Source organism: Phycodurus eques, chromosome 13, assembly GCF_024500275.1.
Source record: "Phycodurus eques isolate BA_2022a chromosome 13, UOR_Pequ_1.1, whole genome shotgun sequence".
NCBI classification, from domain to species: domain Eukaryota; kingdom Metazoa; phylum Chordata; class Actinopteri; order Syngnathiformes; family Syngnathidae; genus Phycodurus; species Phycodurus eques.
In genome coordinates, this window is record NC_084537.1 from 20,546,196 (window position 1) to 20,558,454 (window position 12,259).

At 41.8% G+C, this 12,259-nt stretch overlaps 1 protein-coding gene across 2 annotated transcripts in view; it reads right to left on the reverse strand.

The window, feature by feature from the left end:
- Positions 1–475: 475 nt before the first annotated feature.
- b4galt2 (UDP-Gal:betaGlcNAc beta 1,4- galactosyltransferase, polypeptide 2) overlaps positions 476–12,259 on the reverse strand; it is an 83,556-nt gene continuing 71,772 nt past the window's right edge. For both annotated transcript variants that reach the window (XM_061694966.1, XM_061694965.1), the window contains 2 exons: positions 9,616–9,720; positions 476–3,577 (listed from right to left, as the gene is read on the reverse strand). In XM_061694966.1, coding sequence (XP_061550950.1) covers positions 3,427–3,577; positions 9,616–9,720 — 256 coding nt within the window. In that variant the 3' untranslated portion in view covers positions 476–3,426. The remainder of the gene's footprint in view (positions 3,578–9,615; positions 9,721–12,259) is intronic.

Consider the following 12,259-nt stretch of genomic DNA (forward strand, 5'->3'; position numbering starts at 1 on the left):
GACGCTGCACCGATCCGCCTGTCGATCTCCCGTTCCATTCTTCGCTCACCCGTGAACAACACCACAAGATACTTGAACTCCTCCACTTGGGGCAGGATCTCATCCCCGACCCGGAGAGGGCACGCCACCCTTTTCCGACTGAGGACCATGGTCTCAGATTTGGAGGTGCTGATTCTCATCCCAGCCGCTTCACACTCAGCTGTGAACTGCTCCAATGAGAGTTGGAGGTCACGGCTTGATGAAGCCAACAGAACCACATCATCTGCAAAAAGCAGAGATGCAATACTGAGGCCACCAAACCGGACCCCCTCTACGCCTCGGCTGCGCCTAGAAATTCTGTCCATAAAAGTTATGAACAGAATCGGTGACAAAGGGCAGCCTTGGCGGAGTCCAACCCTCACCGGGAACGAGTCCGACTTACTGCCGGATATGCGGACCAAACTCTGACTCCGGTCGTACGGGGACCGAGCAGCCCGTATCAGGGGGTTCGGTACCCCATACTCCCGAAGCAACCCCCCACAAGACCACCCGAGGGACCCGGTCGAACGCCTTCTCCAAGTCCACAAAACACATGTAGACTGGTTGGGCGAACTCCCATGCACCCACGAGGACCCTGCCGAGGGTGTAGAGCTGGTCCGCTGTTCCACGGCCAGGACGAAAACCACACTGCTCCTCCTGAATCTGAGATTCAACTTCCCGACGGACCCTCCTCTCCAGCACCCCTGTATAGACCTTACCAGAGAGGCTGAGGAGTGTGATCCCCCTGTAGTTGGAAGGACCGCCACCCCAGTCTGCCAATCCAGAGGCACTGTCCCCGATGTCCACGCGATGTTGCAGAGGCGAGTCGACCAGGACAGCCCCACAACATCAGCTGCCTCAGGAGTCCCACAGGCCAAAAAGGCCCGAAAGGACTCCTTCTTCAGCTTGACGGCATCCCTCACCATTGGGGTCCACCAACGGGTTCGGGGATTGCCGCCACGACAGGGACCGACCACCTTACGTCCACAGTTCCGGTCGGCCATGTTTTTATGGTCATATACGCCATACATGAAATCTAGAGCTTCATTTTTTTGTATAAAATCCCACTTAAATTCACGTGAGAAAATGCAAATTTAAAAAAATGTTGAGTAATTTCATGCTCTTTTCATCAAGTAACTATAATTTACTCAACATGAAGCAGAACTAACATTTGCTGGGAAACAAGGTTGGTTGCATGGTAGACGAGCACGCTTTGCCTCACAGTCCTGAGGTTCGCGGTCCTGTGCGGCGTTGGCATGCTTTGCTTGTTGCGGGTGTTCTCCGGGTAATCTGGCTACGTTTAATCAAAGATTTTAAATTGTCCATAGGTGTTAATGGTTGTTTCTAAATGTGTCCTGCGATTGAGGACAAGCGCTAAAGATGGAAATGAAGGGATGGGAAACAAGGTCGTGACTATTGTTGGTTGAACGACTAAAGACTTCTTGTTTTTGATGGAAGTCGGTGATGATCGATGTCATTGACAATTGTTTTTTTTTTTTTTAAAGCACAGTACAGCGGTACCAAACCTTTTTTGCATCACAGACCAGTTTCCTGTTCCCTTACTAACGAAGTGAACGGGGACACTCACGTTATGGATAACCAAAGCTTTTGCTGCACCTTTACACCCCAAAACATATAGAGATGTCTTTTATTTTCTTTATATGTTTTTTTTTTTTAATTCTCTAAAAATGATATGAATGATCGAGTTAATTCAAACCAGTCATCCCAAGCGAACACATGGCAGCCGTGCGTGGAAGCTTTCGCAGTGTCGATTTGCAGGAGGAAGGGCAGAAAAGGTCAATGGGACTGTGCAAAGGCAATTAAAGGCGATAAAATGCACACACACACCAAAAAAACTGTAAGAAGGGAAGACAGCGATAATGTGCGACTGCATGCGTGCGCTCAAGAGAGGCCTCATCTCACCTTGGAAGAAAACAAAGAAACAAAAAACCTTGAGGCCAAGACAAGAGTAGCAAACCGATGGGAACTTTTTTTTTGTCTCTCTCTTCAAGGCTCACCAAAGAGGAAGCAACAAATGTGAAAGAAAATGTTTTGGTTTACAGTTAATTATTTAAAACATGTCATTTAATCAATAGAAAATAACTACTGAAGGCATCAGCTCGGTGTATATATGTATATATGTAGGCGACAACTGTATAGCAGTGTCAAACAGCAACAAAAGGAGATTAAAACAAAAAAAACAACTTTGAAATACTTAATGTGGGAAATGACGATGGGCAGTGCCATGTTTATGATGTAACGAAATAAAACAAAAAAGAAATAAATAAAAAGATAAGGCTCATTGTTTCTGATATCACAGTATATGAATATTCATAACGTATAGCTAATGATAACACAATCTTACTGTTACTTTTTGATTTTGAATAAGCCAGCAAGTCAGAGGGAGGAGATGAAGACAAGTGAAGGCTAATGAGTCATTTAAAAAATACAAAAATTGAATTAAATGCATGAAGCCAATCGGTCAGTCAGTGGAAAAATCTAATCAAATTCAATCTAATTAAATCAAATGCATGAAGCCAATAAGACAGAGTGAGAAGATGGCAAAATACAATGAAAATTCAATTAAATGTAACGATTCTGTGTCGGTGTGCAACCGCAGGCATTAAAATCCAATTTTACATGAACATGAGAAACGATTATGACCCTGTTGTGCCTCACATCACGTCAAATCAAATCATAATTATAATACAAGCAAGCGCCTTTGCCTTATCTATTACTAATGTTATCAAAACAAAAGGGTTAATCTTTTGCGATGTTTTCCAACACCACAGAATCAACATACATATTCATGTTGAACAAGTTGCTCCAATACCGTTCAGTCTTAGCAAACCTTAAAAAAAAATCTGTCCCAGCGTTGTCCCCGTGTGGGAGATGCAGGCGCGATACATTCATTCGTTAATGCCAGAGGCATTGATTTGAGAGTATTTCCTACCTGCGCAGGATCACGTACATATGTGAGCGAGATCAAGTCGCGTGACACGCACGCTCATCATACGGTAATGCTTCGTAAACACGCGGGAAACGGCGTCCGTCATGTTCTTGACGTGTCACTCCCCATCCTGGAGGTGTCCTCGTGAATCTATGCCACCCCGTCATTTGACGTTGAGGTTCTCCAAACTGCACATTGTGACCCTCCCGTTATTCACTTGAATGCTTTTTGCCATTTTTGGAATGTTTAGCCTGGAGCGTTGGGCCACTTCTCCATGCCTCTGTTCCAGTGGGTATCTTCCATTTCGGTCCAAATTCCTGCTTTTAACAATTCTCCCAATCCAAAGTTGTCCAGAGGCTTAGATGAGCAAGTCAAAGCGTTAGAAAAAAATTCCTCTCCATGATGTGCTTGTGACTTCTTTTGGCCCTCCATCCCAATTGCCCAAGCCTACCTTCTCTCTATCCCTTGAAAGGCCGGGGAGGCGGTTTGCCGATCTCTACCGAGATGTTGGTGTACAGCGGGTACCTTTTGATCTGCACCACTCTGTAGGTGAGCGAACTGATGCCGTCCTTCTTCATGGTGTTCTTGGTGTTCTGGATTTTATTGAACCTGGACAAACGGAAGAAGAAACTTGCGGCTCAATTGTAAGACTTTTTGTTCAAGTTCGTAACAAAATTCACTCAACTGAAATGGATTTAAATGCCATTAATCGGGTCCACCTGTCTGTAAAACCATGTAAATTTTTAAGTGTCTCTGTTCATCTTAAAAAAAATGCTTGCAAAAAAAAAATGCTTGCAATCTCTCAACGTTATTAGAAGTAAAGAAAGTTTGCAATTTTTGGAACAGATTTCAGCAAGAAACGAAGTAGACGCAAATGATTTGCTTTCGTGGGCCACATCAAATGATGTGGAGGCCAGATCTGGCCCCCGCGCCTTGAGTTTGACACGTGTCGTAGTGTATGAAGATTAGCTATTTAGCCACCGATTAGCGGTATGTACTGTATGCATATATATATATATATATATATATGCTTGAACAAAATGACACAATTACAGAAACTTTCAGAAACAGAAATTTACATTGAACATGCTTTGTTGTTTGTGTTTGCAGGATTACACAATACCAGCAATAATCCTTTAAACATTTTTAATTTATACATATATATTTTTTTCCATTACTTGTGTTGATCACCATTACGGAAAATCTTTCCACTCAAAACTTGCAGTTTTTGTTCCAATGGCTGAACAAGAACTACTAAACCAGTATACACTAACTTTGTATCATTTTTGTTGGCTTCTTATCGCGATTATGCATTAAGTATATATCTTATATATATATATATATATATATATATATTAACTATATATATGATATCAGGAGCAATAACTACTTTACTGATTTCCCACTAACTTGTTTTTGTAGGCTTGTTATCAGTATTTTGCAAAAAAAAAAACGATTAAAAGTGATTTCCCATTAACTTTTCATAGTTTTTTTTGTTGGCTTTTTATCAGGCTATTACAAAAACTACTGAAACGATTTCCAATAACGTATTGCTTGGTTTTTTATTTGTTTTAATTTTTCTGGATTTCGCAAAAACTAACCATTAAACATGCTTTATTGCCTTTTTTAAAATATATTTTTTTTAATTGCTAGGTCACACCATGACTACACAAAAACTACACAAGCAATTTTTTCCACTTGTTTTCAGCACCGTTTTTGTGCGTGTTGGTTGCCAGGATTACACACAAACTGCCAAACTGATTGTCGGACAGCAGGGAGACCCACGAATCGGCAATCTTTTCCTTGAACAGCGAGACACAGCGAGATAAAAATAGAATTATGGGAGAGGATTGACACTTCCATCTCGACAGGGTGGGTGGGGGAGGGGGGTGGGGGGGGTTTACAGCCGAATGAGGCCCACATGACAGACAAGAAAAATGAAGGACGGATGAATCCAGAGATCAAATTATATTTAAAGGGGGAAAAAGTGACAGATGGGTGTAGGAAGATATGCTGATATTAAAAAAAAATGAAATCTTGGGATCAATTCATCATTGAGCATGTAGATTAAAAAGCCATAGACTAATCCCCCCGGCGTACATATAGAGAATATTAGATGCCCTCAATTTGCATGCCGCGAACCAACTCCGATAGAAGCTTATTCTAATTTGATGTACTTCCGAGATCTCGGCGCCGAAACACGTTGGCCATATCATTAGGTACAACACAATCTCATGAGATCCCTAACAAAAGCTGCATCGCAATGTTTGATTGGCCCTGTCAGAGCGGTATATTATAACAATACATTTGTGATTGTGGTAGCAGTGGTTTCGAAATGCACTTTAACGACGTCTGCTCATTAGCCTGATGCATCGTAACTGAGCTAATAGCGCCGTCGTCTCACTATCCATCCATTTTCTGTACCACTTCTCCTAAATCGACCTAATTGACTCCAGGGAGGGGGAGAAAGACATTTTAAAATCCAGAAACAAACGTGGCGGCAGATAACGTATGAATGGAATATTGAAAATGCCTGTGTGAGTAATTTATATGGATACCCGTGTGTGTGTTTGCAGGTGATGAATGTGCCTTCTTTTTCGCCTGGCGTGGCCCGGCATCTCATCGTTATGCACAGGGCACATATGGACAAAGAAGCAATTTCACACCTATGGACAATTTGATCTCCAACGAACTTAACATGCATGTTTTTGGAACGTGGGGCCAGGATTCGAACCCTGAACGTCAAGAGTTGTGAGACAGACGTACTAACCACCAGTTCACCTACAGCCCAAATGATGAAGCATGGATAGAATATAGTCAATTGGTCCCATTATTGTCACAAACTTTTTTTTTTTTTTCTTCTGTACAATTTCCTCCTAAGTGAGGTTTGGATGACCAGGGAATATTCATAAAGATTTTAGAGGACCACACGTCACCAGCCACATTCCTAACAGTCCATAGAAGTATGCATCATTTAGTTTGTCCCATATCACTTGATATTATTCATGCCTGATTTTCCTTCATAGTATCTAAAGGTAATAATATCCTGTCTGCCGACGTACAGCCCGAACCTTCCAAAAATACAACCTCAGCCATAAAACGGGACGCCCTGACGTCAAAGCTGAGCGCTAAATCTTTAAGACACAAGTACCGTCCTGCTGAAAGACCAACGGGAGTCTCTTTTCTATAAGTGGCAGCGTGCGTTTCAGTGGCGGCGGTCGCGATGCTGAATGATTCATGCGGCGAGACATGGCCGTACATTGAGGAGCTACTGAATAAATAAAGCGTGAGGTAGACCAACTCATTTGTCCACTCCAATCCAATAGAATTCAGTTCTTTAATAGAGTACACAATGAAACCTATGTTAACTGCTTTTGTACGTCACAGTCAATTCCATACCCCTAGATCCCCTTCTGCGGTGGCATCGATTAAAAAAAGACACACACACAAAAGCCCAAACAAACTTGGGTAGTTAATCCTTTAGATGCCTCAATGCACTGAAGTGTCGCGACATTTGCATGACAGCCGTTGTCGTTTTTCGGATGAAAGTGTTCAAGCGTTCAATGAAAATATTCAATTGATTATCCATCTTACCATCCATTTTCTACAGCGCTTGTCCTCATTAGGGTTGCAGGTGGAAAAACGTGGACTTTTGTGTTGTAATAAAATAACTTTTATGGTGTGGCCTTGCTTCTCACCGTCATATTGTAAAGTGTGAAAGGTGTCTGCAAGGAAAATAGATGTTTTTAATAAATAGGACAAAGATGGCTTTCCGGTGATAGAGCTCTGGAGGGCGGGGGGGGGGGTAAGGTGGCACTTTTGGCGTGCGCCTTTTAAAGTGCTTTACAGACAAGCATAAAACCTCCTCCTCTATAAATGACTTATTTGCCGGCGTGATGAATGAGGCCCAATATGGCGGGATGAGCCCTCGGAGGCACATTAATCAGTGGGAGTATAGCGCCTCACGTTAAACTGTTTGAATGAGGATTATCAATGTTTATTCTCTCTCAAGAGCACCCCGACCCCTCCCCCCCTTCGCACATCCTCAAACACCACACCGTGCCCACCAAGTCGCATGCCAAGCTCAACCAATGAAGGCATCACATATCTTGACGAGCTTCATGAGGGCTCGAAAGTTAGGATCTACTGTACTTCAGTCTTCACCTGTTTAAATCTGTATAACTGTGTTTGTATAATGTCCAAAACCAACCTGCTCCAGTTTCTGATATACACCATGTACGATGGTTTTAATATCACACCTTATTGATAGTTCCAAATAACACTATTTTCATACTGGAAAAAAAAGGTGCCTAACTCAAGAGAGCACACAGGTTCATTCGGATGAAGGCCTATGAAGGAATGTTTCTGTGTCCGATAAAGGGATATTATAGAAGGTTTCTGTGTCCGATAAAGGCATTTCAAGGAAGGTTTGGGTGCATGATTAAGGCATATTAAGGAACGCTTCTGTGTCTCATAAAGGCGTAGTAAGAAAAGTTTCTGTGTATGATGAAGGTATATGAAGGAATGTTTGGGTGTACTATCAAGGCTTATTAAGGAAAGTTTCAGTGTCCTGATAAAGGCATATTAAGAAACGTTTCTGTGTCCAACAATAGCGAACTTGGAAAAGTTGCTGTGTTCAATTATGTCGTATTAAGGAATGTCAGATAAAGGTGTATTAAGTAGATTTTTGTGGCCGATGAAGGCGTATTATGTTTCTGTCGTGCAAATGAATGGTATTAACAGAGCAGTTGTTAAAAAGACAATGATGAGCAGCAAGCAGGTCGACTCTGCTTTCCTCGCCGTCTTTTTTCAATTATCTGCATACTGTAGTGTCCAAAATAGCCTGCTCATGTGTCTGAGACGTGCTGTATACGTTGCTTTTCAATGTCACGCCTTATTGAACATCTCATCTGAGGAGGAGACAGAGTACAACAGAAACCACTTTAGCTCGGTTTACTGAAGAAAGAAAAAGAAAAAAAAAAAAAAAAAGACTATGGTGCGTAACTCAAAGTGGGTGGTACGGTGATTGAGTGGTTAACACATTCAAATCCCGTGTGCATGTTTGCATGTTATACCTGTGCTTGTGTGGGTTTTCTGCAGGTAACTCCAGCTTCCTCCCACATTCCAAAAACATGTTGCTTAGGTTAACTGAAGACTAAATTGTCCTTAAGCGTGAACGTGAGTGGGATTGTTTGCCGTGGCCTCACAAATACGTGAAGACTCATTTTGTAACCATTTTAAATGATGGATGGAGTTCTGGGTGATTGGCTAGGATGTCTTAACAAGGCTGTGACTTTCGTCAGCAAGGGGAATGATGTACTATATGTGGATTACATATAAGTGCCTTCCGCAGGAAATAGGGTGTTCTAAAAAATGATATAATTTCCTAGTCAAATAACATTTCACAAGGTACATCTTTTGAAACCACTGTAAAACGTAAAAACACTCTACCTTACCTTCAACACGGTTCATCTATTTGAAAAAAACAAACAAACAAAAAAGGCAAAACAAAAGCCCTGAATTGATTGATTGATTCAGAAACCTTTAATGAATCACTGTCTTACACATGGACATACAGAATAAATCCTTTCGAGGCATATTTTTCACACTTACTCAAATTGTACGGCATCAGTTAATGTATTACATTTGTTATTGCAGGCTAAACGTCCACCTTCATGGATGAGATCGTGTCACGGCACATAAAATGAAGCGAAATGAGACGCCAGAAATCCAACCGCAAGATCTTGAAAACAATCTGTGGAGTGAATGGGATGACGTCTAAAACAAGCACACGTCTCACGTATCACACGTCATCCATCATAATTTTAAGTGCACGCGTCATCTGTGATTGCCTGCCAAAAAAACACACGGATCCAAATGGGAGCGCCTCGTCTGCTCGCCTTCATCCAAATCAATAAACGAGCCACCAGACGGGCCCGACGCCACTGTGCTTCGCGCTCGATTCCCGCCACTCCTGCCTCGCCTCCGTGAGGCACAACGCTTGCACAAAGACGCCACCACCAACAGGGACGCTATTTATTTGGAGGTTCATGCATTTATTTATGAGCAAGGGGCAGAAGATAGTGTCTTTCGTTGGAACTGACTTAATTTTGTCTTTTAAAAAATTTTTTTTTTTACATCACATAATGTTTTGCTCTTGGAGGATCTTCAGAGAAGGGGGATTTGGACATAAATAGGATGTGTCTCCACACGCACTCTTGCTTCTTTGAAAATACTGTATTTTGCTACAAAAACACTGTTAAGCAACAACGCTATTACGTAATCAAAAATTACTACACTATAGTTTGCAGTAAAAAAAAGTATGTTGCCCTGTAAACACTATTTTGGCAACATTTTGCAATAAAAAGGCCATTACTTTCAATGGAAATGCCATATTTTGCCACAAAAGCAACATTTTGCAATAAAAACACTATAATTTACCATGAACATGCTAATTTATTTTGTAATAAAACAATATATTGCCATTTAGATGCTGTATTTCGGAATACAATCACTATTATTTTGCCATGGAAATTCTGTATTTTGCAAAAACAACCACACTATATTGTGCCATAAAAACACTTAATTTAGAAAACAAATGCTTTATTATGTAATGGCAAAATTATCATTGGTCATGAAAACGCCACCTTTGAGGGTTGGGCTCGTTGTGTCTGTCTCTCTCGTGTTTAATCATTCTGTAGCGGCCGATACGCACGTCCGGCCTGGACACCTTCATCCCGTTCAGAGTGATCCTGCAACACACCCACACACACACACACACACACCGGCAGCACGCATTAGATGGCAATAAGACTCAATAAGAAGCACAAGTTATTGGATTCGGGCCTCATCCAGTTCTCCACTCTACTGCGTTCATGCAATTAACTCGGCTGGTGGGAAACAGGAGACGGGAGCTGGAGGAACTCCCCACGAATCCAATCAAATGCGCTCGTGCAGTCTGAATTTCAGATGATTATTGGAGTAGTCTGGAAAGTGGTTCGAGCATGTGGACACATGCGGGACATCCATCCATCCATCCATTTTCTGTACCGCTTATCCTCGCTTGTGTCGCGGGCTGCTGGAGCCTATCCCAGCTATCTTCGGGCAGGAGGCGGGGTACACCTAGAACCCGTCGCCAGTCAATCGCAGGGCACATAAAAACAAACACCCATTCACACTCACATTCACATCTACGGGCAATTTAGAGTCTTCAATCAGTTTTTGGGATGTGGGAGGAAATCAGAGTCCCCGGAGAAAACCCACCCAGGCACGGGGAGAACATGCAAAATTCCACACAGGCGGGGCCGGGATTTGAACCCCGGTCCCCAGAACTGTGAGGCAGATGTGCTAACCAGTTGACACATGCGGGACAGTCCGCTCTAAAACAGACAAATTGTCCAACAGACAAATTGCTCTTATTTCAGCGCGAATAATGTAGCTAAAGATGCTTTTGCTGAAAGTCTTTTTTTTTTTTGGTGCCAAAATGTGAAGTGAGCTGAACACATTCCTATTGTAACCACTTCAGCCAGAATTCATCACTCTTCTTTTCATGGTCATTCAGAATCGCAATTTGTATGTTTAAGTGTGAGCCTGTCAAAAAATTAACAAAATTGTTCAGATTATGACTTAATCTAAACACGTCTGTTCATTTGCATACACACATCATGCAAATACATACAGTGGTGCCTTGACAAACGAGTTTTTATTCGTTCTGTGACCACACATTTCCCCATTAAAGTGAATGGAAATGCAATTAATCCTTTGCAGTCCCCCCAAAACACCACATTTTAAACATGTTTTTAATCAAGAAAAGTAGCAATATATTGTAAAATAGTCATAAAAACATAACAGACATAACAAGAGAATTGTAAGCTATTAACTGGTTTTATGAAGTGTAATCAAACCAAGTCTCTCACACACACACACACACACACACACACACACACTGTAGTGCATTTAAATTCTCTCTCTCTTTATCTCACTCTACCCCACTCCCCCTAACCTTGCGGGCTCCTTGCAACAGGTTCGCTCTCTTTATAGCGGCTGCGTTCCTAAAACTTTTGTTTTACGGTTTTTTAACTAAAATAAATAAATAAATAAAATCAGACTTATCAGTATGGTGTTGTGTAGAAACACACAGTATGAACATTTGCACCTCTACATAACCAGCAGTTCTTCTTTAACAATGCAAAGTTGAACTGCTGTTGTGAAATTCTACATTTCGTTAGCGTTAATGGCTCACGTCTTCTGCAGAATATTCATCGTCACGGAAGGCTGTAACTTCTCCGGCATAATGGATCACTTGTCCACGGCTTAAAACTGTTTCAAACACCCTTAGCATACACAAATTGTAAACATATCTCTCTCTCTTTCTATTCACATTCATGAGCATTGCAAAAATGTAAACTTCCTTCCAATTACAACCACGATGGAACAAATTTGTCTCTTCACATGTGCACACATTGTAAATGTGTCCATTCACATACAAAACATTATGATGTCACCTTCTGTCTTTGCTTGAGGCAACTGTTGCCTATTCAAAGTGAATGAGGAAATGCTGGAAAATGGAAAGCATTGCTGTCGAGCCGCCCTTCAATCTGGCAAGGGTACGGGGGTGGGGGGTGCGTCTGGGGGGGAAGCTGTGCTAGCTGTTGCCGTGAGTCCACGTGACATTTGGTTTGGAGCCCATGGGTGCTACATTCAGATAGCAGGACGACTATATATGATTTAAATTTCCTGTCGCAGGGCGGACCTACACTATTGCAATCTATGATGAGCCGTCTGTCTCGTATGGCTAATTCTGATTTGGGGTCACTTAGCTCAATTTCCTTGAAGAAGATGGTCAAAGTACGTCTCTCGGAATTGGCCCAAAATTGGCCCATTCTATGCCGTGGGCTAAAATCCTTCGCAGTCTATCCTGACACATCTATCTCGTATCCGATTTGGGCTCATTTGGATGAATTCCCTTCAAGGAGTTGGCAAAATTGAATACAAGTAGTATTCAGTAATCTTTTGTGAAACTTGTTTTTTTCTTTTTTGTCTGCATTGAAAAATCCCTCTCAACCCTTTTAGTCTCTTGTGCCAAAATGTGTAATGGGCGGGGGGTTTGAATAAATTCAAATATTATATTATATTAAATAAAGATCATAACTCAATTAAGACAGGCGTACAGAAGTATTATTGTCATATATTTCTTCAACAGTCAATTGGACCTGTAAAGTATCAGGAGGTTTCAAGATAAGAATGCAGTGAGTCGCGCTGACCTGTTAACATTTTTGGGGTACCAAAGGA